We start from the raw sequence: 25469 nt of genomic DNA, 5'->3' as shown, positions 1-25469 counted from the left end.
TGAAACGAATGCTATGATTAAAAGCTCTCCAGTTGATTTGGTAACTGCTACTGGCTTTCCTGGTGACTCAAATGATAAAGAATTCGCCTTCTAATGCAGGAGACCCAAATTCTATTACTGGGTTGGGAAGATGCCCTGGAGGAGGAAATGACAATCCACTCCAGCATTCTTGCCTGGAAAATCCCACTGACAGAGGAGCCTAGCAGGCTACAGTCCATGTGGTTGCAAAGAGTCAGACATGACTGAGAAACTAACACAAACATACACTGATCATAAAGTTGAAAAAATGCTTACCTCTTCCATAAAGTAAAAGTATCTGTGGTGTTGGAGAGACTCCTGAGAGTCTGCTGGACTGCAAGGAGACCCAACCAGTCAATCCTAAAGGAAATCAGTCCTGAATATTCATTGGAAGGACTGATGCTGAAGCTGAAACTCCAATACTTTGGCCACCTGATGCGAAGAACTGACTCACTGGAAAGACCCTGATGCTGGGAAAGATTGAAGGCAGGAGGAGAAGGGGACAACAGAGGATGAGATGGTTGGATGGCATCACCAACTCCATGGACATGAGTTTGAGCAAGCTCTGAGAGGTGGTGATGGACAGGGAAGCCTGGCGTGCTGCAGTCCATGCGGTCGCAAAGAGCTGGACATGACTGAGCGACTGAACTGAACTGATATATCTCACAGTTTCATTAGTAAGTAATCTGTGGCAGTTGGGGAAAAAAGGTGTCTTAACTGACAATCCTACATGGATCATTGACCCTACTGATGGAACAACTAACTTTGTACATGGGTGCATACTAAGTCACTTCAGTTGTGTCCAACTCTTTGAGATTCTGTGGACTGTAGCCTGCTAGGCTCCTCTGTCCATGGGATTCTCCAGGCAAGAATCTTGGAGTGGGTTTCCATTCCCTTTTCCAGGGGATCTTCCTGATCCAGGGATCAAATCTGCACCTCTCGTCTCCTGCATTGGCAGGCTGGCTGTTTATCACTAGTGCCACCTGGGAAGCCCCATCTTTGTACATAGGTATGTTTAAAAATGTTTAATACTGTAATTACTGTTTGTGTATTAACTGAATAGACTGTTCGATATGTTTTTCACAAGCACATCACTATTACAAAGCACAACTCCAGGCATCTGGTCTCTCTGGCTCACTTAGAAGACAACTTTTCCTGTTGAGGTGTGTTAAAGAAAAAGTTACCCATGTATGTGGCTTATATTTTGCGTCTAAAGGTCATAGTTGGTCACTGATCCTCTCCTCTATCAAATCACTCCACAGAAATGCAGCTCTGACAAAAGTCAAAGAAAAGAGGAGCTCTTCCAGGACTAGAGGAAGACGTTGCAGCAGAGGCAAGGTGCAAGGGAGTCAGGTGAGAGGACTCTGCTCACTTTATTTTTCTTGGCTCTCCTCAACTATACCAGGCCAGTGTAGTGAAATGTGTCCCGGTCATGTCTCCTGCATGGTCCCACATTTGAAAAGTTCATCAGGACCAGAGTACATTCCCAGGAAAATGAAGCATGGAGTGGGCCACTAGCTTAGCTGTTTTAGGTTTTGGCAAGAAGGGTTTCCTTCTTTCTATCTTCCTTCTTGTGCAGCTGACATGGTAAGAGCAGTCTGCTGCTTGCAAGGTCTCTTGGAAAGACAAGTAGGGGCCAAGTAGGTCACTGGAAAATGGCATCTTGAAGGAGAGTTCTCTGACTAGCCTTTGGCCTCAGCCTTCATGAAAGGCTGAGAGGTAACGGTAAAGCTTACATGTGCTCCAGTCCAGTTCCCTATGAGAGACACAGATATGGGGCTAAAGTCCAAGCAAGTGATGAAGAGCATCCATTGGTCTCATATGGAGTGTCTGTGGACAAATATTTCTTGGAAATCAACAAGGTAACAGCAGGTGGTCAAGGATTTCGGAATTTAGGATCTTAGACATCTCTTAAAGGAATAATTAGTATTAATTACCAGGCAACAGCCAATGATCAAAAAGTCAATATACTTTGCTTTTTATCAAGCCAGTTATCAGATACTTAAGGGTTTTTTTTTTAATATGGACAATTAGCACTTCTAAACATATCTCTTATCATGTCTAGTAAAATGAGACATTTATTGTGTTTACTCTCTAGTTCTCAAGCCTACCAATGTTTTAAACATCCTTTTATGTGCTATAGCCCAAATCATTAATTACATTCATAATAGAAATGTTACCAATGATACAAGCTATTGATTTGTATATAGTTTCTCACAGAAAATTAGCTACGTGATAATCATTAACTATAAATATAAAATCATTAACTATAAAAAATTGAAGGAGGATATGGTGCTCACACCTGTTATATAGAGCATGTTCTATTGGAGAAAGTAGTGGACTGGGAATCAGGGTAATAAAGGCAGCTTTGCCAAGAGTTTACTTGCTGACCGTTAACAGGCAAATTCCTTCCTCTTTCTAGGATTCAGTTTTCTCATTAGTCAAGTAAAATATTTGAGGAAGAGATCCATAATAGGGAGACCTTACATCTTGGTTTGTCTAGGACAGTCCTGGTTTATGCCTGGTGTAATTATTAAGAACACCCCTTTTTAATTTCAAAGTCTTCTAATTTGGACAATTATTTATATGGTCACCCCATCCATAACATTTTCTACTCTCCAATCTGATACTTAGTGATTAGAGTTGCAAACTCAACTCTCCAGTAGGTAATGCAATCAAGTGCAGCTGCCCTTCTGTAGTACAACCAACAGCAGTTAAGGGTGTGGCAAACAGCATATGGTGTCTGTAGGGGCTGCTCCTACCCACCTCTAGACGATTGTTACCTCACAGAAATGTGTCTTCAAGGTTGCAAATCTTCCTATTTTTCAAGATTAGCCAGACCTCAGATTTTTATGTAAAAAATCCCGATTTTCAGATGTTGGCAACTGATTCATAAATTGTTAAAAAGCATTGGGCAAGCCATACAAAATATGTTTGGGGGCTATAAAACCTAGAGATCATGTGCTTGCAATCACTGAGGGATATATATGAAAGTGAAAGCCGCTCCAATGTGTCCTATTCTTTGTGACCTCACAGACTACACAGTCCATGGAATTCCCCAGGCCAGAATACTGGAGTGGGTAGCCTTTCCCTTCTCCAGAGGATCTTCCCAACCCAGGGATCAAACCCAGGTCTCCCACATTGCAGGTGGATTCTTTACCAGCTGAGCCACAAGGGAAGCCCAAGAATACTGGAGTGGGTAGCCTATCCCTTCTCCAGCGCATCTTCCTGACCCAGGAATGGAACCAGGGTCTCCAGCATTGCAGGCAGATTCTTTACCAACTGTGCTATCAACACAGATATAATTATGATGGGTAAAACACAAAAGCTGGGTTTCCCCAGAGACTGTTTAAAACAACATCTTGATGGTGTTCTGACACTACTTGTACACACAGAATGTTAGTGAATATAAGCTCTAGGCACGATGTTCAAATTAAAATCTGAAAGCAACAGTATGACACACCAAACTGTTAGCCCTTATTTCTGGGGAACTGGAATGGGCATCATGAAGAACAATGAAGGGGCTTTCATTTTTTAGATTTTTTTTATATGTGTAATTAAAAAACTTACAATAAGAAATATGGACAGGAGGTTCACAAAACTTGTCACTCCAGCAGAGAGACATGCATCAGACTTCTCATTCTCCCTGAAGCAACAGCCAAAAGCTGAAGTTGCAGAAGCCGGTAAAGCCTTCCCATAATGCACCCATGCAGTGTTAGACCCAGGGTGGTGTGGGTGACAGAATTTAGCAGTAAAGTGGGTAAAATTAAATGTCTTCAAAATTCAGAATATAGTAGGGGTTTGGGGATAGCTGATAATACCACTATGTTATGTCAATAGCAGAGAGAAGAGGGAGAGAGAGAAAAGCTCTGTGGCTTTTATACCATGACCTATATTTTCCTGGAGCTAAAGGCATTTTAAAAAGTGGATTTATACTGAAATCCTATATTTCTGAAAGTCATTTTGCTTTCAGCCTCTTGCTTAACAATTTCTAAGAAATGCTGTTGTCAGTTAGAAATGCTCTAACTTTTCTTCCCGTTCTCTTCTATTCTATCACATCCAATGAAGGTTTGATCTTTGAGAGTCCAAACAACTGCAGTAAATACATTCCAGATTTCCACCGCACTTTACTAACACTTGTGAATCACTGTCATTTTTCTAGGATTCAGTTAAGAGTGGCAATTAGAAGTTACTTTACTGTCTAAGAATAGGATAGAGAACAGACCTCACAAATAGAAGTCACCTTTACTCTTTTCAAACCCAGCTCAAGCTATGACTAGAAAATAGTTTTCATGTAAGCACTCAGTTTTCCCCAAACCTTGCAGAATCCAATATTTTAAAGAAACTTCCACATGAATAGACCAAATGAATCAAGCATACTAATAGTTTGTAATGCACATACGCATATGCCAGTATCATACCATACCATACCATCAGAAACTTCACAGCCCAAAACATTCACATATTTTGGGTTGAATGATGAGGGCAGAAAACAATCATTGTGAATAAAATAACTTACAGATTTTAACTATATAATTCCCCATTTCAGCCGTTCTCTGCCACTGACAACTTGAAGTTATCCCCAACTAAACTCTTGGTACATATTCCTGAGAACAAGTTCATTTTTGGAATGTCTCCAATTCATCCATTCAATCAATAAGGAAATGTGTATTTGTGCCAGGTGGAGACACAGAGAAGAAGACATGATCCCTATGCTTGAAAGTCACAGGCTTGCCCACGCAGCTTGTCCAACAGTGTGAGATTAAGAACTCAGCTTTACTTATCTGCTTCTGTGTCATATGACTTACCAAGGTCAAAGGACTATCTTCCTGCCAAATTCCATGTTTTCATCAGCTTTTGGGAGGCATTTTTGACATCAGGTTCCCCCTAGTCATGAGGCCTTCCCTCAGAGACACAGTCCCTGGCCTGGTTTCCCACTCTTCTCCTACCTGTGGCATTATTTTTGCATATTTACAACAGACCATGTCCTGGCAACATCTCCCCAAGGCTGGCCAGGTCCTCAGTGCAGGATGCACTTACCTTCTGTACTAAGATAACTAGCTAATGAACTTCTGCTTCTCTCAAATCCATAGCACACACAGTCTGCAAAACTCCAAAATATGTTCTGACAGAGTCCTCTAAGAATACTGCTCTGATAGGGTGCATCCTCCTCCATGCTCCTGATGACCACTGTACACACCTTCATGAGAACACATCTTGCCTGCAGTGATTCCTTTACATGTTCCTCCACTAGCAGGATGGAAACCCTTCTGGGGCAGGGCCTGTGTCTGTGCTGCATCCCTAAGAGCCTGGCACAAGAAGTCACCTTACCCATCAGGACCTTGAAGTTCTCCCAGCAGCAAGTCCCATTTTCTATGCTAGACGTCTGATTTACTGCTCACCATAGTGCCTTTTATCCATCCCAGATGGAAATGGGCTCTTAATGAGGATCTGAAGGAACTGCCCATTCATTCAGCACTATGCTATGTACTGGAGAATATTTAGCAGCCCTGGACTCAGGGCTCAATGTCAGGAAGATCTTCAGATCACTAAAATATCCCCCAATCCCATTGTGCCATCTCGGGGAACTGAAGCACCACCCTACCCCAGCCCTACAAGTTGAAAGCCACCAGGCTAGGGTATTTTCAAGGCAGTCATTACAGAGAGATTCAATATGCTCCCCAAACTGGTTTTTGTCTCTAGTCTTAAAACTTAAATCCAAGTTCTGTTCCAAGCCTTTGAAGTACAATGGAAGGTACAGAAATTCTAGATGTAAGACAAACTTATTTTCAGATTTTTAGATCTGCTACTTAATTACTTGACTAAGTAATTATAAGACACATTAATAAGTAATAATAAGACACATTATGTTATGCACTGGAACTTATGAAAAGGAAAAACAGTACTTCCTTTCGTCCATGTGATGCCAAAACTGCTGAATCTCCATCCATTTCTCTGAAATGTACTAACTTGGGAGTCCTCCTTGGGTTTGCCAATATATTATAAAATGAACCTTCTGTTCAGGATAATCTAGAATGTTTTTCTTCCCCAGAACCTTGAGGTTCCCTCCTTTCCCCTTCTGCTTAATGCACATCTGGGCTTCATCATACTTCCAAGCTTTCCTAAGATTCCCTGGATCCGTTTTCAGTGATGCACTGTATCCACCCCTATTGTCTCAGCTCCTAACCCTCCAGAATGTTTCTCTCCTAAGTCTCTGAGAAGAACAGATGTTTCTCTCTGGTCCTTTAAAGTGTAAAGTTGTTTCTATGACTATTTGGAATCCCCTCAAATTGGAAATTTCCCAAGGGCACACACATCTCTGTTTTTATTCTATATTCCCATGGCAACCATGCATTCAATATATACAGTTTATGATTATCCATCACAAATGTGGACATAGCTTCTCTTTTATATGTATTTTTAAACTATGTAAGCATTTCATGTGTGTATTTTTTCTCTTCTTGTCCCTTTCATTTTAGTTCACTTCAAATTATAGGGAGTAATTCTGACATTGAATTCTCTCCACAAAATGACTAGTATCAGACCATCTGCAATTAACTGTTAATAAATGCTTCAGGCTTTTTTGGCAGTGGTTGTAAGCTTAGCCTAAGGCACTGACTTCTATTCACACAGAATTCTAGAATCAATACAATTGATTATATTGATTGAATCAATACAGTCAATACAATTCTAGAATTGTATTGCTAGAAAGGATTTCAGAGGTCATCTAATCCATAATCCATTTCATATTTTCAAGAACCTGAGGCTCAGAGAGCTTAAGAATCTCACCCAAAATCACACAGCTGACTAATAATCAAACCAGGAGTAGAACCTGGGTCTACTCACACGTATTCTTGTATCTTTCCCAATATCTCACTCCACCTCAAGCTTTGCTTATTCTAAATTTAGAAATGTTAGAAATGTGAAGCATTTCTAGTCTTTGCAATGAGCAATGCAGAAATCTGTGTTTGTGGCATTATTGCTCTACCTACATACCTCAAGTATAATTTTTGGATAGGAGATGGTTAACAATTCAACACCTTTTAAAGTTGTGACCAGAAAATGATTACTGAATACATAACACAGTATGAGCTAATTAAAAGGTATTCACTGTGCGCTACAAACTACTAAAAGTAGTAATAAAAATGATTGTGAAGCACTCTGCCTTTGCGAAGTGCTATAGTGATCCAACTCTCTAGTCTTAAAGTGAACAGATGCAAAGGTATTATTAGTAATATAACATGCTCAACTTGGCATGAGATGAAAAGCTGAAGACAGGTAGATTTGACTCCAAAATGACACAGAGGAGGGTGGGATTTAAGGGAAGAACGAAACTGAGTTTCTTGGTGCCCAGTGTGATTTCCTGAGCTCACTGTGCTCCATCCATCAGACCAGCACAGATACCACAGATGCAAAGGTATCAAAATGGCTAGTTTCCTTAACCAAAAAAGCCCAGGAGGTCCGAGGCTGACCGCAGGGGCACACAGCTTGATAGGCCTTAGATGGTCAGAGCTCTGCCCTTTCCTCCATGGCCAGCCCCCTCTCAGTGCGAGGGGCTTGAGCGTGGGGCATTTCCCAGAGCAAACTCAGAGGCACTATCCCCCTGTGAACGAAAACCGGCAGACTCGAATAGCAGCAGCTGGCTCTGGAGAAAAATGCCGTCACTGTCTCCTGACCGGCTTTCAAGGGCTGCCATTCTTTCTTTCCAGAGCTGAGCCGATTTTCGGCGACGCCCACTGTCCCGCGGGCCCCCAGTGCCTCCCGTCCGCCGGCCCCGTCCCCGCCCTCACGCGCACCAGCTTAGCGCGTTTGCCGCCGCCCGGGTGCACCGACTACAATGCGCCAGGCGAGCTGACCCAGCTGCCCGGCTCCCGCCCGGGTAACCACGGCAACCGCGGGCTTCAGGAATGCGCACTAATTGAAGGCCCAGTTTCCTCCCACAGTGATGAGCAACAAGTGAAGCAAAAACAGTGAGGCGGGATACAGGCTTCGACGGAGGAAGGGGGGAGGGGAGGCAGTCACAGCTCGGGCTGGGTGGTTGTGGGGGAGGGGAGGGCAATGAGTGCCTTCAGGACTTCGTTTATTCTCTTAACAACCCAGGGCAGTGAAGAGCCTAAACGTCCTTCACCCTTCAGAAACCTTCGCACACATTTTTCAGTGAACAAGTAGTACCGCAAACCACCACCTCTTTGCTTGCTTCTAGTAAATGAAAGGAGATGTACACAGCCCTGTAAAAGTGAAAGTGTTAGTTGCTCAGTGGTCTCAGACTCTTGGTGACTGCATGGGCTGTAGCCCACCAGGCTCCTCCATTCACGGAATTCTCCAGGCAAGAATACTGGAGTGAGTTGTCATTCCCTTCTCCAGGGGATCTTCCCGACCCAGGGTCTCCTGCATTGGCAGGAGCTACCAGGGAAGCTGGTGCACATCCACAGGCTCCCTAATTAGAATGCCTGCTAACATTTTGGGGTCAGCAGGTGAAGGTGAGTTGAAACTAATTTGCTCCCAGCTTCTCTGGCTCTTCTGTTCTCTATAATTAAAACAAACAAACAAACAAACAAAAGAAACACCTTCCAGGTGATCATCTCTAGAGATGGGGTGATCATCACACCCATATGCCTGTTGTCTTGATATAAATTATTTAAAGTCTCCCCTTTTTCACTCTCAACCTAATTTGGACAAGAAATTATAAGGTTGTCCTATCTAACGTCTTTCCAAGTCCATCCAGATCCTAATCCAAGTCTTAGGTGTTCCCAAACCCTTCTAGCCTTCATCGAGTGGCCTGTATGACCTAATCCTTGTATGTAGGTCAGGTAGCAAACACTGTGTAATTAACGAGAAACAGGGGCTTTCAACAGCTACCAAAACATAGCAACCACAAGATTGCATGCTGGGACAGAATACCCTGAAACCCACTAGCAGGAAGATTCCCACGGGGTTGATTAGGGTCACCACTGCACAGCACTGCACAGATGTCATCGGGAAAAACATGAACCTATTAGTAACAGGATCGCCGATTCAGATGGCTCATTAAAGCCTCTGCCTATGGAACAGGCTAAAGGAAAATCGGCTCTCTAGGATGAGTCCCAGAACACAGAATTCCCTTAGAGGGTTCCCTCAGATGAGGGGTGCTACTGCTGCTGCTAAGTCGCTCCAGTCGTGTCCGACTCTGTGCGACCCCATAGATGGCAGCCCACCAGGCTCCCTGGTCCCTGCGATTCTCCAGGCAAGAACGCTGGATGAGGGGTGGCACACTGCAAACTAGACGTGGGGGATGGCAAGAAGTAGAAGGAAACTGACGTTTTGTCATTGCTGTTTAGTCGTTCACTTGTGTCCGACTCTTGGATGACCCCCAGTCTGTAGCTTGCCAGGCTCTTCTGTCCATGGGCTTTCCCAGGCAAGAATACTGGAGTGAATCACCATTTCCTTCTCCAGGGGATCTTCCCAACCCAAGGATCAAACTTCCCAACCCAAGTCTCCTGCATAGCAGGCGGACTCTTTACTGTTGAGCCACCAGGGAAGCCCCGAACTGACATTTACTGAGTTTGTGTTCTGTGCTATTTAATCCTCACAATAGGTTTTCCATGTTAACTTTTGTTTTTCCTCCCTCATTTTTACAGATAAGGAACCATGACTCATAAACTTTGAGTTATTAAAGGTTATATGGCTGCACGGAGTCCACATAAATGTGACCCCCCCCCCCCTCCACAGCCCATGCTCTTCACAGTGGACCTTATCCAGTATCCAGATTGACCTTTGATCAAGATCAGGGTTTTGCAACCTTGGCACTATTCACATGTGGGGACAGATAATCCTTTGTTGGAGGTGGGAGGGCTGTTCTGTGCATTGTGGGATATTCAGCAGTCTCCTTGGCTTCTACCTGCTAGATGCCATAGTATCCCACAAGCTGTGGCAACCAAAGTGTTTCCAAATATTGCCAAATATCTTCTGGGGGGCAAAAGTGGCCCCTCTTGTGAATCAGTAGCCTAGATATTTAATATCAATACACTTTTTAACTTTTCTTGTATTATTCTCTCATTGCCTCAGAAATATAATACTTATCTTTATCAAAAGATGGTAATTTATATAGGGACAGAACAGTGCCTTTTATTTATTTTGTATCCTCCTTGTGTTAGGGACATAGTATGCAAACAAGACTGGTTAAAAGTTAAATCATAATGCAAATACAAGTCACACTTGAAGCAAAACTGACTCCATTCCATGATGCCCATCAAAGAACAAGGCTGTGATTATGCAGTAGAGAGGCGTGAAGGCTATCAGAGGCTTCTTGCAAAGAGTGAAAGGCATGATCCTCAGTCATTGGAGCAACCACAAACCCCACTGCACTCCTCAGATGGTAGAAGGCTCACTGACAGCCATTAAACAGAATCGACTTCTTATTGATGCCTGGCTGATTTTTCTGCCTCTTCCTTCTTCCCCACTCCTTCAACACATTACTCTGGTTCTTCTCAAAACCAAGATCAACAGAGGCATGTAGGTAAGCTCAGGGCAGAGTAGGCCAGAATTACGAGAAAGGGCAGGGAGTAAAGCCAGTGGGTCTGGGGCCTAAAAAGCTCTCTCCGGATATCAGTTCTGTGTCTCTGCTTTCATGGCAACCTGTGCAGTTATTTCGACTCTTCTGGAAATCTGAAGATGGATAGGATAGGTCCACCTTCCAAGAGGAATCAACTCCACTTTAAGTCTTTCATCTGAAACCAAGATAGCTGAAATATAATCGAGTCTACAAATGAAAATGTAGGAACAGCCCAAATGGAAGATGTTCCAAAGGAGTAACCTCCAGATTTATGGCTAGAGTGTGGCTGTAATTAATTCCTTCTCTCCTTTTGGCCAGGAGTAAACTTTTCTTCTCCTCCAATTCTTTTCTCCTCTTCCTCTGTTTGTAAATCTTAGAGAGAAACAGCAGCAGCCACTCTCAGAGATCAAAGTTTTAGCAGGCAACAAAGACCTCTGAGGAGTCTGTTGCCATGGGAACTCTCTGAGCTGAAGCCCTTCTAATCGGCAAATCTCCTTGGTTAGCAGCACCGGCTGGCAGCGAGGAAGAGAAGGGGGAGGGGGAGTCTTGGCAACAAGTAATCTTTCTAAATAGCCAGAACTAATGGGGGGGGGGGGGGGCGGTGGTTAGTACAACAGGATTCAAATTGAGGCAGCGCTGACAGAGGGGTGTGTGCCTGAATATTTCTGCACAGCCATAGAAACAGATTCCTATCAAAAATCCCTAAAGTGGATCACTAGTTCAGAGATGTCCCTCCATAGAATTCCCTGATTTTTCATTATGCTCTTAATGGCTTTTTAATGCTAGTAGGCCAAAAAGTTGATTTTAGATCCGAATAACAATTTCAGAGTCTTTTCCAATGACTCAACTCTTCGCATGAGGTGGCCAAAGTACTGGAGTTTCAGCTTTAGCATCATTCCTTCCAAAGAAATCCCAGGGCTGATCTCCTTCAGAATGGACTGGTTGGATCTCCTTGCACTCCAAGGGACTCTCAAGAGTCTTCTCCAACACCGCAGTTCAAAAGCATCAATTCTTTGGCGCTCAGCTTTCTTCACAATCCAACTCTCACATCCATACATGACCACTGGAGAAACCATAGCCTTGACTAGACACAGCTTTGTTGGCAAAGTAATGTCTCTGCTTTTCAATGTGCTATCTAGGTTGGTCATAACTTTTCTTCCAAGGAGTAAGCGTCTTTTAATTTCATGGCTGCAGTCACCATCTGCAGTGATTTGGGAGCCCAAAAAATAGTCTGTTTCCACTGTTTCCCCATCTATTTCCCATAAAGTGATGGGACCAGACGCCATGATCTTCATTTTCTGAATGTTGAGTTTTAAGCCAACTTTTTCACTCTCCTCTTTCACCTTCATCAAGAGGCTTTTTAGTTCCTCTTCACTTTCTGCCATAAGGGATTGGGGGCAGGAGGAGAAGGGGACAACAGAGGATGAGATGGCTGGATGGCATCACCGACTCGATGGACGTGAGTCTGAGTGAACTCCGGTAGTTGGTGATGGACAGGGAGGCCTGGCATGCTGTGATTCATGGGGTCGCAAAGAGTCGGACACGACTGTGCGACTGAACTGAACTGAACAATTTCAGGCACGGTATTGTGAATAATTTGATTTTTAAAAAATTTAATGCATGCCTGTTTCTCCACCTCTTGTCAAGGTAATATAAATCAGGATAAATCACAGGAGGAGATGGAAGGAAAAATAGAAGCATGACAGGAAAACATAGGTAATTCTGCTGCATTACCTTCACAGGGAAGAAGCAATTCCAACTTAGTGCCTACTCACAAGGACCTGCTGGGAGCAAGCCTATTTCTGGCCTCCTGGAATAGCATTGCATTTGGCCTAAAAAGAAGCAGAAATTGATGAATTCCACAAAATATTAACAGTGTGTGTTTTTGCCTGCCTGGCATTCTTTTCTTCTTCATTTGGAAACAAATGTCCAATTTCTCTTTATGAAGCTACTCCTTTTCCCTTCAATTCATATGGTTCATTTGGGGCTGGTGGTACCCTATGTTCCTCTCAGAATGCACAGCCCACCCCCAACAATAGGACTTTTGCCACACTATGGAGAGAGGCGGTTTATCCTCCTGAGATCAAAGGTGTTAAAGATCTGCTAGGGGTCACATTTGGAGACAGCGTGCTGGAGAATGAATCTAACACAGAGGAGATGGTGATATTTAAAACATAATCTGAACACTGGAACTCAACCATGCTTGAAGTTAGGAATACCCCTGGACTTACTGGTTACAGTAAAGAGTCTGCCTGCAGTGCTGGAGACCCCAGTTTGATCCCTGGGTCAGGAAGATCCCGTGGAGAAGGAAACAGCAACCCACTCCAGTATTCTTGCCTGGAGAATCTCATGGATGGAAGAGCCTGGCAGGCTACAGTCCATGGGGTCGCAAAGAGTCGGACACGACTGAGCAACTTCACTTTCACTTTACTGGTTACCTAAGCCAAAAAGTTCCCCTAAGCCAGTTTGAGCATCTGTCCCTTGCAATTAAAAGAGTTCTGAAGAACACAATAGTTAGCTCTGAGTGGTGAATTTTTTAAAAGAGATTTTCTTCTCGTGTTTTCTGTTTTGTTTGGTTTTTATAATAAAGAGGTATCACTTTTCCTAAAATAGAAGCAGTATTAAACAAAACAGGACAGCAGTATTTGGGCATCCCCTATATAGAGAGTTAATTCTGCAATTTGTGGATATTTTAGATAAAGTCAAAATTATAGAAAGGATGCTAAAGCCATCTTGTTTATCCTGATAACCTGGACAAGAGAACCTGTTCCATGCTGAAACATGCTCATGAAACAGGCTTATGTCGTTATTCTTTTCTCAGTCCAGAGGCACAAGTGTTCATTGCGCCATATTTTTACTGGGGCCCTTTCCCTCCTTTTTTTTTTGGCCCTTAAAAAACAAGCTATCACATGAGACATCAGAGAGAAGGGGTCAGGCCCTTACCTTGTGCATAGAAAGAAATAAGAACAAGGCGAGCTGCCTTTAGATTTTAAAATAGCAACTTCCCTACTTGAGGCTTCCTGAATGGTGAAGTCCTTTTCCTGCCAGCTGGAGTTGCCCGGGGGAACTTTATTCCTATCCAAACAGTGGCATGGTTCCAGGTTATAAACAGATTGTTCCTGATCCTAGACCAATGTCTAATCTCAGGGTGGCAGATTTTCTGGACACTTCCACCTTCTGTAACTGTCTGCTGGCATGGCTCTATGACCCCAAACATCTATCTAAATATTTCTAAGGTACCTGTCACTATCATCTCAAAGCACCCTAAACACCACGTGCATTTCTTCAGAATGACTCTACCTTCTGAATCATCAAAAAGAGATTTAAAAGTGTTCAGTATAGTGTTTGAGTTTAATGGTGAATCAGTGGTTATCCTCACATTTCTCTAAATCACATCTTCGGATATTTCTGAACCTCTGAAAGAAGCATCAGCTGCAATTCATAGATAGTTCAGATGTATGGGGAAAAGAAGGTAGGTCATACTCAGTGGGGGAGGTAAGCAGTATAGACAAGGACAACTATGTCTTTGAAGTGAGGTTAATGATTATAGGCGTTTCACTGAGAAATGAAATGAAGTACTAAAGCAAATCTGGGCCAAGTAAAAACCATTACCTAAAGCAGCAGTTACATTTTTGAAAACATGATTGATGCCAGGAAGCAGTCTATAGCTTTGTAATATAGACAGGTTGTGTGGTATTGTGGCTTCAACCATACTTCCTGGTGGTTCTATCACTAGGAAAAATTTAAATACCTAGATAAAGAATCATGACCAATGAGATTAAATTATGTTATATCTCACTTGAGACTGTAAACACTTATTGTATTAACACTTCATAAGTCAACAAATACATACTCAGCATTGACTAATATTTAAGAGGTACAAAGTAAGTATTAGTTACAGATTCTGCCCATTTGTCATTTAAAAAAACATTCACTTAAATGTCTTTATTCTAGAAACTCTGCAAACCAATGCAAATAGATGACTGAGAACTGGTCCTGGCCATTGAAGAGCTCGTGTTCCAGTCTGCTGAGAAGGGTCCGGTGTTGTAAGGGAAATTAAGGCGGATACACACGCGGTACCAGTGTCGCTGCTCACATGACGCCAAACCAGAATAGAAGACTGAAAAGGTTCTGTCCTTGGCCCTTTTCACTTTATATAATCTTTTTGGGTGACTCATCTATTCTTTCATGGTTGTGACTATCATTGATGACTCTCAAATCTATTATCTCTAATCCCTGTTTTTCCACTTCATTCCAGACCATATTTTTAATTGTCATCAAGACATCTCACATTCCATGTATTAAGAACCAAACTCATTTTCCGGCCTCTCCAACCTGGTTTCCAATCTGTAGCCTCTCTCTTGGTTGACAGAACAGTTGGCTCCCCGGTTAACTATAAATCATGGTGTCCTTTTGACTCATCCCTGTCTCTCAATATCCACCACTTCCCTCTCAGAAATGTTTCCATGCTGTCTGTTCTCAGTTCATTACTCTGGTTCAGAATCTCATGGCCTTTCACCCATGCTGCTGCAGTGCCCCGTAACCGACCCCTCTGTTCTAGTACTCCTCTCTAATGTACTGTCTACCCTGCTACTACTATTCTGATCCTCAAATCTAATTTCATTCCTCTGTGATGGCTTCTTCCCTGGCTCCTCAAAGGCTTCAGATGGAACACAAAGTTCTTAGTCTGACATATAAGACACTTCATAATCTTGCTCCATTAACTTTTCCAACTTTACCTTTGTGAGTGTAATGAAAAAAACAAATTCTCCTTAACTTTGCCTCTGATTTATCCCTTTAACTATCTCCCTTACTAATTGGTCATCTGAAATTCTACAGTTTTCTATTCCTCACGCTGTGATTATCCTCTAAGAAGAGCTCGTTTCAGTTCCTACAAGCCTCTATCAAGTTTATTCTTATTCTTGTGGAATCAGTTCTTTTAAAACTGACCTACCACAAAAGACCACAGTGCATTCCCTCTGGCTTCCTTTTGAGTGAATGCTATCCTGTATGTTCTTGTAACCAGCTTGTAACCCTTTTATCTCTGTCATGAGGACTGAATTACCAGGAAGTCATTTTCTCCCTTTATCAGAGTAGTCACATCACTCATATTCATCTACTTTTTAAACCAATAATTTTAAATTTGAAATAAAGCTCAAAAATAAGTGAGTTGAACACCTTTTACTATAAATACCTGATACAGTAACTCAAAAGAAATTTTCCACCTTCTTAAGGACATAGAAATTAATACTCCTAAGAACACTGCATCTTCAGATGCCTCTCCGATTGTTAACAGTTCTTTCTTTATCCTGAGACAGACTCCTTCCCTTTGTAACTTCCACTCCTGGCTCTAGTTTTACTTAGCTACAATGGGTAAGTTTCCAATCTTCCTACACAATTTCACTTCAGATATCTGGAGAGGCTTCGCATGCTCCCTTTCCCAAGTCCTCTTTCATAAGACCGAATCCTCCCAGTTCCTCTAACTATTCCTCATAATAAGTTCAGTGACTATAAGTGGCTCATGACGGTTGTAGTCAGCAAACTGTGGACCATTATCTTCCTACCGAGGTCTTTATCTCCTAGAGGTTGACTTCAGAAACAGGTTGCTCTCTTGGTCTCACATAAAAAGAATACCTCATGAACAGGCCTGCAGGATATAACCACTAAATAATTAGAATTTTAAAAACTGTGACAATATTTTGAAAAATTCCATAATGGGGTGTCAAGACCAAGAAGATGCAGAATGTTGCATTTGGAAAGTAAATACCACATTCAGGAAATTCTCCTAGATTTCAAACTAACACCTTTAATTAACTAACACAACCAGTGTTGCCCTAAAATGTTTACATGGCAAATTTACCGTGCTTTGAACATTTCTAATTAATGCGGGATACAGGCTTCCACAGTGGCTCAGTGGAAAAGAAATCTGCCTGCAATGCAGGAGATGCAATAGGAGTCACGGGTTTGATCCCTGGGTCGGGAAGATCCCCTGGAGAAAGAAAGGGCAACAGACTGCAGTATTCTTCTCTGGGAAATTTCATGGGCAGAGGAGCCTGGTAGGCTACGGTCCCTGGGGTTGCAAAAGAGTCAGACACAATTTAGCAACTAAACAACAACAATAGCAGAATTATGTGTTTCTCCTCCCTAAGAACTCCACTGTGTATCTGTTTATGTCACAAATGTGCTGCTTCTATCTGATTTGCAGCATCCACATTTGGCCTTTCTGATCCCTTTTTAGGATAACACTAATTTTTCTTATCTTTTCTCCCATCATTGCTGACCCTTTTCATCTGAGCCTTCCTTTCACCCCCCTGTTGGTCCTGAGGATAGCATCTTTGCCCAAGTTACTATGTTTCAATCTAGAAGAATGCCCTTCATATGCTTCAGCACATCCTCTAATGACAAGGCTTTCACTCTATTTATTTCCCTACATTTGCAGAACGGGGACCAAATTATTTCAAGTGGTTTTTACCTGGCCTCCTTTTCCTGCACAAGCAATTACTTGGCTGCAAATGGTTGCACTGGTCAAATAACTTGTGTTCACAATTAGCTAATTGCAGGCTCAATGAGCCACTTGTTCCTTCAAACTTGACCATTAGAGTTGTGTTATTAGGCAGACCTTTATCTTTTTATTTCCTACAGATTTACAGAGTCACAGCAGATCCTGAATCTGACTGCCCTGTGGTCTTTTATAATGTCAATATAAACCTTTTACATTTTTATTTCCTTTTGAATATATGTCACATTCCCCATTCTTTTACAGATCACAGCAGTTTTTCATTGCAGCATGCCAGGCTCCTCTGTCCTTCACTATCTCCCAGGATTTGCTCAAATTCATGTGCTTTGAGTCAGTGATGTTACCTAATCGTCTCATCCTCTGCTGCCCTCTTCTCCTCTTGCCTTCAATATTTCCCAGCATAAGGGTCTCTTCCCATGACTTGGCTCTTCACATCAGGTGGCCAAAGTATTGGAGTTTCAGCTTCAGCATCAGTCCTTCCAATGAATATTCAGGGTCAATTTCCTTTAGGATTGACTGATTTGATCTCCGTTCAGTCCAAGGGGCTCTCAAGAGTTTTCTCGAGCACCACAATTTGAAAGCATCAATTCATTGATTATTATTAAAGGGTTAATAATTAATAAATATTTACCTTAGTCCATTTTGTAAACTGTAAAATTAAGGCAACAGTAAACCTTATTTGCCAGTCATGATAGAGTAAAACTAAAAATCCTAAGTAGAAAATTCCATTTTCTCCCTGGGCACTGAATTTCTCACAGGGGGTAAAAATTAACCTTTAATTTTATTTGCCTCTAAAAGAAAGCACCTTATTTGTGCCCCCAAATTGTTATCACCTGGTTTCTTAGACGCTACAAAAAAGTAATTTCTTTTGAAAATGGCTTCAAGGATGTACATTTTATCCTACAGTTAATGTTTCTTTTCTTAATTTCTGTATATTTTATTCCAATTTTCTTGTTCAACTAACATTTATAGATCATGAAATATGTGCTCAGTTCTTCAGTTTCATACAAGGAGGTCATCTGCCACTGACATTCTTCTAATCCACAAAAGAGAAAAGTAGCCAAAAGTAATGAGTTTTCATTTATGAGGGAATTAATATTAATAAGGATTAGATTATCTTTGCTTTGAGACTAATTCAGGCACTTTTAGCTTTCAAGAAATTTGCCCTCCAATTAAACACTAGTAGGTCTACCCCAGAGCTCGTTTCACTGGTACCTTTTATTATTAAAAGTGCACAGCCATCTTTCCTTAGGATTGCCTTAAGGGGAGATAATTGAATGGGAAAAGATTCCCAAAGGCCTCAGGAGATCCGAACACACCAGTGAATTCCTGTCTCTACCCTGCTTCAAAGGCGTCTGGCATTTTCCTCACTAGTAGCCTATGTAAAGAATAAGCAGAAAGAATTCAGGGTTAAAGGTACAAGTGGAAAGGAGGAGAAGAAAACTAAGAAAGCAGAAGAAACATTTAGGCAATGTAAAAAAGGGGATCATAGCAGCCAAGAAACAAAATATAACAAATACAGCTACTGCTCATAAAGAACATATTCTGAAATCAGTTTGTGCACCGAAGATAAAGCCTGTGTGTGCAACCTGCTGATACACACAGGGAGAAGTGAGAAGAAGGAGCAGCGCAAGCAGTCTAAGATGAAAATATCGCTGAGGACCGTCACCTACCCAGCACCAGTACTTCCACGGAGTCCTCATTCTTGCCCTCCAGGTCATCAGGGGTGGTGATGATACAGTAATACAGTCCGCTGTCTCCCCACATGAGTTTTCCAATTTGAAGATCTGCATCTGTTATCACAAAGAGAAGGACCTGGTTCTAAATTCTGTCCTTTGAAGAAAACACTGAACAACAGAGGGTGGGTGGAAGTGAGGTGCTTCTGGGTGTCTGCAGTGTTCTATTTTTCGACCTGAATGGTGGTTGACATGATGTTTGCTTTACTGAAAACAAACAAACAAAACAATGATAAAAACTAGCATCCCTAAGGTGAGAGAATTCACACCCAGAAACTGGTCTAGTTGCAGGCTGGTTTCAGGAATAGAACACTTGCTTTCAACCAGGCTTACAGAGGCCTCTGAAAGCCAAGTAAATTCCAGAATTAACCTGGACTCCTGGAAATGAGCTGAGTTCACAGGAAGTGAAAAGTGTTAGTCACTCAGCCGTATCTGACTCTTTGCAACCCCATAGACTGTTAGCCCGCCAGGCTCTTCTGTCCATGGGATTTTCCAGGCAAGAATACTGGAGAGGATTGCCATTTCCTTCTCCAGGGGATCTCCCCAACCCAGAAATGGAAACCGGGTTTCCTGCATTGCAGGCAGAGTCTTTACCGTCTGAGCCACCAGGGAAGCCCAAGACGGGTTCACAGGAGTTCTTCAAAATTCCAATAATCAAGTAGGTCATACCAGACTTGGGACCTTTTCTTGTCCAAAGTTTAGGGACCAGGAGAAAAAGTGTAACGGATGCAAAACTGCCTGGGACTTGGGCCATGCAGTGACCTGGCTCTGTGCTTACACACATGCATCCCTTTTCCCAGCAGAGAACTTCTTAGGGAAGTTTACTTTCTGAGTTAAGGGCAATAAAGGCTTGTGTCAAGCTGTAAAGTATTTGACTGAGAAAGCTTTCACTAGAACCCATTTCAATTCAGTGCTGACAATAAATTTATTATCAGACTAAAAGTCAAGCTCATGAAAGCTTCTTGATGCTATCATCTCCCATAAAATCAAACCCTTGAGAGACTGAAAGGGTGCACAGCTGACACCCTCTTGCACCTGTGAAGAATGAAACCAACCTCCCTCCCATTCCTTAAAAACAGAGGCATTTTTACCGTGAACAATCGTGATCTCTCTGCCCCTGTAGAAATCTCCCAGGGTCACAGTCGAGCCCTGTTTAGAAGCTACCACTCGAACAGTCCTCCTGCTGTCTAAGCAATCCAAGTAAGGGTCCCATTCCAGGTTTCTTTTACTGAGAGACTGGGTCCATGGAGAGGACATGCCCAGGGATTCCCCCATGCGATCCTGGCAATAGGACTTGAACTTCCACTGGACGACGGCCGGCTGATGGGAGGACGTAGAGAAGCGGCAGTGGAGCACAGTGGGCTGGAAGAGCATGGCCACCTTCTTCTTGTCGGGCACTGTAACCTGAAGGCCTTCAGCCATGGCTGCAAAACAGAATGAAGATGTCCAAACAGTATCTGTATCCTGGACCTGACCTCACACTACACAGGCACGCCTTTCTGCCTTAGCTCCCTAACCTGTCCCTCACCTTGTTTTTTCCATCACAATGAATAACATCAATATCTACCTGGTCGCCCTGTCCAGAATCTGCTCTCATTCCTAATACCCAGTTGGTCACAAAGTCATGTCAACGTGACCTCTTAACATCTTTAATATTTCCATCCCTCTCTTTAACCCCACTACCACTGCTTCCGTGTATGTTTTCCTCATTTTTTTTGCCTATAATTTTGCAATAATCTCTTGTCTACCTGCAGTTGTCCACATGTATCCATCCTCCTTGCTATAATTTCAGGTTATCTTTTGAAATCCGACTGTTATGGCTCTCCTTCTTAAAATCCTTCACTCATCCTCCTTGGCCTGTAGAACAAAACCCAAAGTTCTCAGCAAGGCGTTTAAGGTGCTTCATCGTCTAATTCCTCCTCAGCCTCACTTCTTGCAGCACCTCTGTTTGAGTATCAACCTCAGAGGACAGCAAACTAACAGTTTCCCTAAGTGGGATGTGCTATATCACACCTCTAGATCTTGACACATAATGTTTCTTGTTTATGGAAAGCTTTTTCCTCACTTATCTTCCTGGGAAACTCATTTTCATCTTTTAAAACCCAGTTCAAAGGCTTCTTGTCAAGCCTTCTCTGACCAGTCAATCTATTTATCACTTCCTCCTTTGAGCCATAGTGTCCCCAGAATTCTCCGCCAGACATTTACTAAAATAATTTTGCAAGTTCTTATTTTCACACCATCAGACTTGTTGGGTCAAGTAAGTAACGTGTCTTATTTAGCTGTCCTGGCTCCTGAAGCCCATAGACACTAAACTATTTGATAAATGAGGACAATGAATCCAGGAAGTATGAATTTAGGAGAAAGTGACTTCCCTTCTAGCTGGTGACCAAGCAAAGGAGACAGAGATTAAGGGGGAAAGAAGGCTTTGAGAGAAATGGAGAATTTCAGATCAAAAGCAGTAGACCAAGTTCAAAAGCTTTGAAGGTGATCCAAAAAGAGGTGGGGGGAGACTAGAAAGCAGATGAGAAGTTTAAGTGTTAAAAAGATCAATTTGAAGCTTGGTGTTCAAGAAAGAGAGGGAAGTTTCCATGAATGAAAGCCCAGGGGAGTGTTTGAGAGGCAAAGGGCTTCTATGAACTCAATGGTAAGGTCTAGAAACTCCAGACAAAGAGAACACAACTTCTTCAGGTTACTGGGAGAGTTAAGAGTTTCTAGCTTGATCTAATTCTGCTTTGAAACAGAAGCAGAATCATGATGAGAAGCAAAAAAAGGAATATGAATAAAAAGACAGGATAAAGAGGTCCAGAGTTGAAACCAGGAGGCTGCCAAGCCACCTTCAGGTAGCTTGAGGCAAAGAGTTTCACCCTAGAATTGCAGGTGGACTTCAGAGGCAGAAGGACTAGTTTCCTAGGGGGGCCTACTGTCCTTCATTACTGCCCATGGTCACGGCGACAGCCCACAAAGCAAACTCACTCTCACAACTCGAATATGCATTTATTCATGACTCTTCATAGAGTCACGAATAATAGCTTTATAGCTCGCTCAACAAGGGCAAGATACCACATTTGTACTCACTTCTGATTTCCAGACTAGTGCCTCTCTTCCATGAAAGCACTGTGAAAACTAGGTTTTAATTCCTGTTAGGAAGAAAAGGTTTTCATCCTATGGAATTGGGAAGTGAATACAGCAGAGTATTTAAGATTTAGTGTTTTGAACCTTAAGTGCTGGATAGCTAGAATAAATAAAGGAATGAGCAAGTAAATGAATGAATATTAATATGAAAATTTCTAGGACTTCACATTTATGCTTAAATGACATAAACAGCATAGTATAGTAAAAGAGCATTGGCATCAAAGAGATAAGGCTTTGAATCTCATCTGGCTACACACTAATGGTAAGGCCTAAATGAAGTCTCTTAAGCAACCTTCACCTGTAAAATGAGCCTCATATTCCTTAACTCAACAGAGTTGTTAAACCTTATCTCTCTGGGTGCCTACAGAGAGAGGACTCTTTAAGAGCACCTTGACCGTGACCCATAGATGGTACATCTCAAATGGGAATACTCCCTTACCTTTCCTGCCTTTCCCCTCGACTCCCATTCAGAAGCTCTTGAATCTTGATGACCATTCATCACCAAAAGGTTTGATTATAGCCAGATTATGTAGATCAGTGCCAGCGAGGGGCAGACAATTCCCATCTGGAAGCTCAGAAAAGAACCTCCTAGGCTCTGCCTCCTCCCACCACCACCCCCAAATGCTGGTGTCACTGATTCTGTTCTTCCCAACTCACACATCTAGAATCTAGATGAGGAAAAGACTTGTGTTGTTGTTGTTGTTTTCCTATAGTTTCTCCTTGAATTCTATTGCATTAAGTTTTAACCTTGTAATTCTTCAAACCCTTATTCACAGTCTGATTCTCCAGGTAACAAAATGGGACAGAGGTGAAATGACTTCAGTGAGCAGCCGCTGAGGCTGGATGACCAGTCACAGGTACTGACCAATCACAATGCTGGCCGCTGACCAACCACCTTTCTTCTCTGCTACCTATTCAGGCTCTACTTGGGAAATGAAATATTTCCTAGCCCTTCCAGGATAAATGAAACCAGCAAAGGAGGCAGGTGCAACACAAAAAGTGTTGGGGGAAGGGTTGTTTAAGTATAGGGTTTTCTTCGTTAGATGATTACTAAGAATAACCTCCTTCTCAGCTCTGTTCTCTGTTAATGAGATTAGACACTTGACCAAGCCATGGGACACCATTAATTATTGTTTTTTAAAATCATGGACTCCCTTAATTATTAACAGAGGTTAGTCAGCTCAGTTTCTTCTATGACATACACATAAGCTCATGTTCCAAAGAATAAAGAATACGTTTTCAGAAACATTTGCCTCTTTATAGCATGATAGTTAAAGGCATGGATTTTAGAGTGAGTCCTCATTTAAAATCCAAGTCTTACCACTTCCTAACTGCATGACTTGCAGCAGATTACTCCTCTTAGGAGTTTCGGTTTCCTTACTGGTAAAACCAGAATAACAGTAACTATTTTGTGGAGCTGTTTGAGGGTTAAATAAGATTTTATCCTAAGAATTTAGGATAATACTGATGTAAAGTAAGCACTCAATAAATGTAGTTGTTGCTGCTGCTGTCAATAACAATCTGTTGACTTCTATAAAGCCATATAACCTAGAGCTGCTGCTGCTGCTGCTGCTGCTAAGTCGCTTCAGTCATGTCTGACTCTGTGCGACCCCATAGACGGCAGCCCACCAGGCTCCCCTGTCCCTGGGATTCTCCAGGCAAGAACACTGGAGTGGGTTGCCATTTCCTTCTCCAATGTATAAAAGTGAAAAGTGAAAGGGAAGTCGCTCAGTCATGTCCAACCCTCAGCAACCCCATGGACTGCAGCCTTCCAGGCTCCTCCATCCATGGGATTTTCCAGGCAAGAGTACTGGAGTGGGGTGCCATTGCCTTCTCCTAACCTAGAGCTAGGTGAGCACAAAGGTGTGAGTTATAGGGCAGAATGGGCAGAAACTGCAAAGGAATAGTATTGCAGACTGGGTAATTCGGTGTCAAACAATGACTGGGTGCACAGCACAGTCACATCCATAGCTCCCAGCAGTTGGAAACAGAGCGTACCCCTGAGTGTGTGTGCACATACACAGACATGTATACATATGCAGGGACAATGAAAATCCTGGGAATCTAAGCTCGAGATACATCTGGATAGCTGGAGAGGCCAGAACTAGGAATTTCAAGGAAATGTCAGTTTATTGAACATTTGAGGACCAGAGTGAAGAGTTAGAAAGCTGAAGAAGCCAATCCCTGCATTAGTTCTAGAAGCTTCCAAATTGTAGGATACACGGCACCCAGGCCCCAAGCCTGTCCTGGCCAGCCCTGTTAGATGCCCCATTCCCACCAGAGGGCGAGGCCTAGAACTGCTCTTCTGGCCCTAACCCTGGGTTCTGGGTGAGGGCTGCGATTCCCACACCCACTGAGCCACGTCTTTCCCTCAGTCCTTGCTTATATTAGGCTGTGTTTCCACCTGGCTTGCAATCCATTGGGACCAAAGGCTTGTCCCGAGATCCAGCCCTGCTTGCTTGGGCCCTGATACAAGGCCCTTCTCCTGAGGACTAGGTTTTGTTTCCAATATACTCACACACGACTGATCTATATCTGAAACTGTAAAGTTGCTATTCACTCAACTTCAAAAAACACCACTCATGGAATCCCAACTCCTGTCCCAGATCAGGCCCCTCAGAGTCATAGCAAGTCTGGATGAGGACCAAGACTGACAGTCTCCTGTGGACACTGAGGTTTGGCCTGGGGACACCCTCCCTCTGACTCTAGTTCCCAAGAGATCTGCCCTGGGGCTAGGTTAGTGTCCTGAACTTGAGTCCCACCTCTTATAGATTTTTTTTTTTTTCCTATGTCACCACCTGTCAGATGTCAAAAACCTAGTACTTCTTATGCTGGTCTATACAGGCTAATAAGAACATCTTTGAGTGCCAGGTAAATAAACTGAAAATTTTCAGCCATTTTGTAATGTTCACCTGTGCATTTGATCTAAGAAATCTTATTCTCCCATGTTTCTAACTACCAGTTATGCCTCAGACCCTCAACTTCATGAAACCTCATCTGCACGTTTAACAGATACTTCATATTAAACAGGATTTGCCTGGTGGCTCAGACGGTAAAGTTTCTGCCTTCAATGCTGGAGACCCGGGATCAATCCGTGGGTCAGGAAGATCCCCTGGAGAAGAAAATGGCAACCCACTCCAGTATTCTTGCCTGGACAATCCCATGGACGGAGGAACTTGGTAGGCTACAGTCCATGGGGTCGCAAAGAGTCAGACATGACTGAGCGACTTCACTTTCTTTATTCCAATTAAACATACATCACTTTCTCTTTTCCCACCTCAACTCTTGCTCATAGACTGGTCTTCCTTGTCTCCCTAGCTCTTTTGCCAATGCAGCCCTTGTTCTGTCCCTGCAGATAGAAATTAAAGCTTTGATCATTTCCTCTCTGTCTCTACCCACTTTCAGTGGTCACTAATTCCAAATCTTTCTCCAATTTGACTCTTCTCTATTCCTACGGTCATTCCCAGTGGGAATAAATCAGGTTTCTATTCCTTCTACCAGGAAGTAATTGTGAAAGAATTACTATATATTAGAA

The 25469-nt window shown here is 42.6% G+C and overlaps 1 protein-coding gene and 1 long non-coding RNA gene across 6 annotated transcripts in view; one reads left to right on the top strand and one right to left on the bottom strand.

The window, feature by feature from the left end:
- LOC123333946 overlaps positions 1 to 16939 on the top strand; it is a 36846-nt gene extending 19907 nt beyond the window's left edge. Inside the window, exons 2-3 of the long non-coding RNA XR_006551543.2 lie at positions 1281 to 1371; positions 14504 to 16939. This is a non-coding gene — a long non-coding RNA (uncharacterized LOC123333946). The remainder of the gene's footprint in view (positions 1 to 1280; positions 1372 to 14503) is intronic.
- ILDR2 (immunoglobulin like domain containing receptor 2) overlaps positions 1 to 25469 on the bottom strand; it is a 67232-nt gene that overhangs the window by 25415 nt on the left and 16348 nt on the right. For all 5 annotated transcript variants that reach the window (XM_025287433.3, XM_025287434.3, XM_025287431.3 and 2 more), the window contains exons 2-3: positions 19894 to 20226; positions 18740 to 18859 (exon numbers count right to left, since the gene is read on the bottom strand). In XM_025287433.3, coding sequence (XP_025143218.2) covers positions 18740 to 18859; positions 19894 to 20226 — 453 coding nt within the window. The remainder of the gene's footprint in view (positions 1 to 18739; positions 18860 to 19893; positions 20227 to 25469) is intronic.

The sequence above is a fragment of the Bubalus bubalis genome, chromosome 6 (assembly GCF_019923935.1).
Source record: "Bubalus bubalis isolate 160015118507 breed Murrah chromosome 6, NDDB_SH_1, whole genome shotgun sequence".
NCBI classification, from domain to species: Eukaryota; Metazoa; Chordata; class Mammalia; order Artiodactyla; family Bovidae; genus Bubalus; species Bubalus bubalis.
Note: the sequence above shows the minus strand (reverse complement) of the source record. Positions and strands in the feature narration are given on the sequence as shown.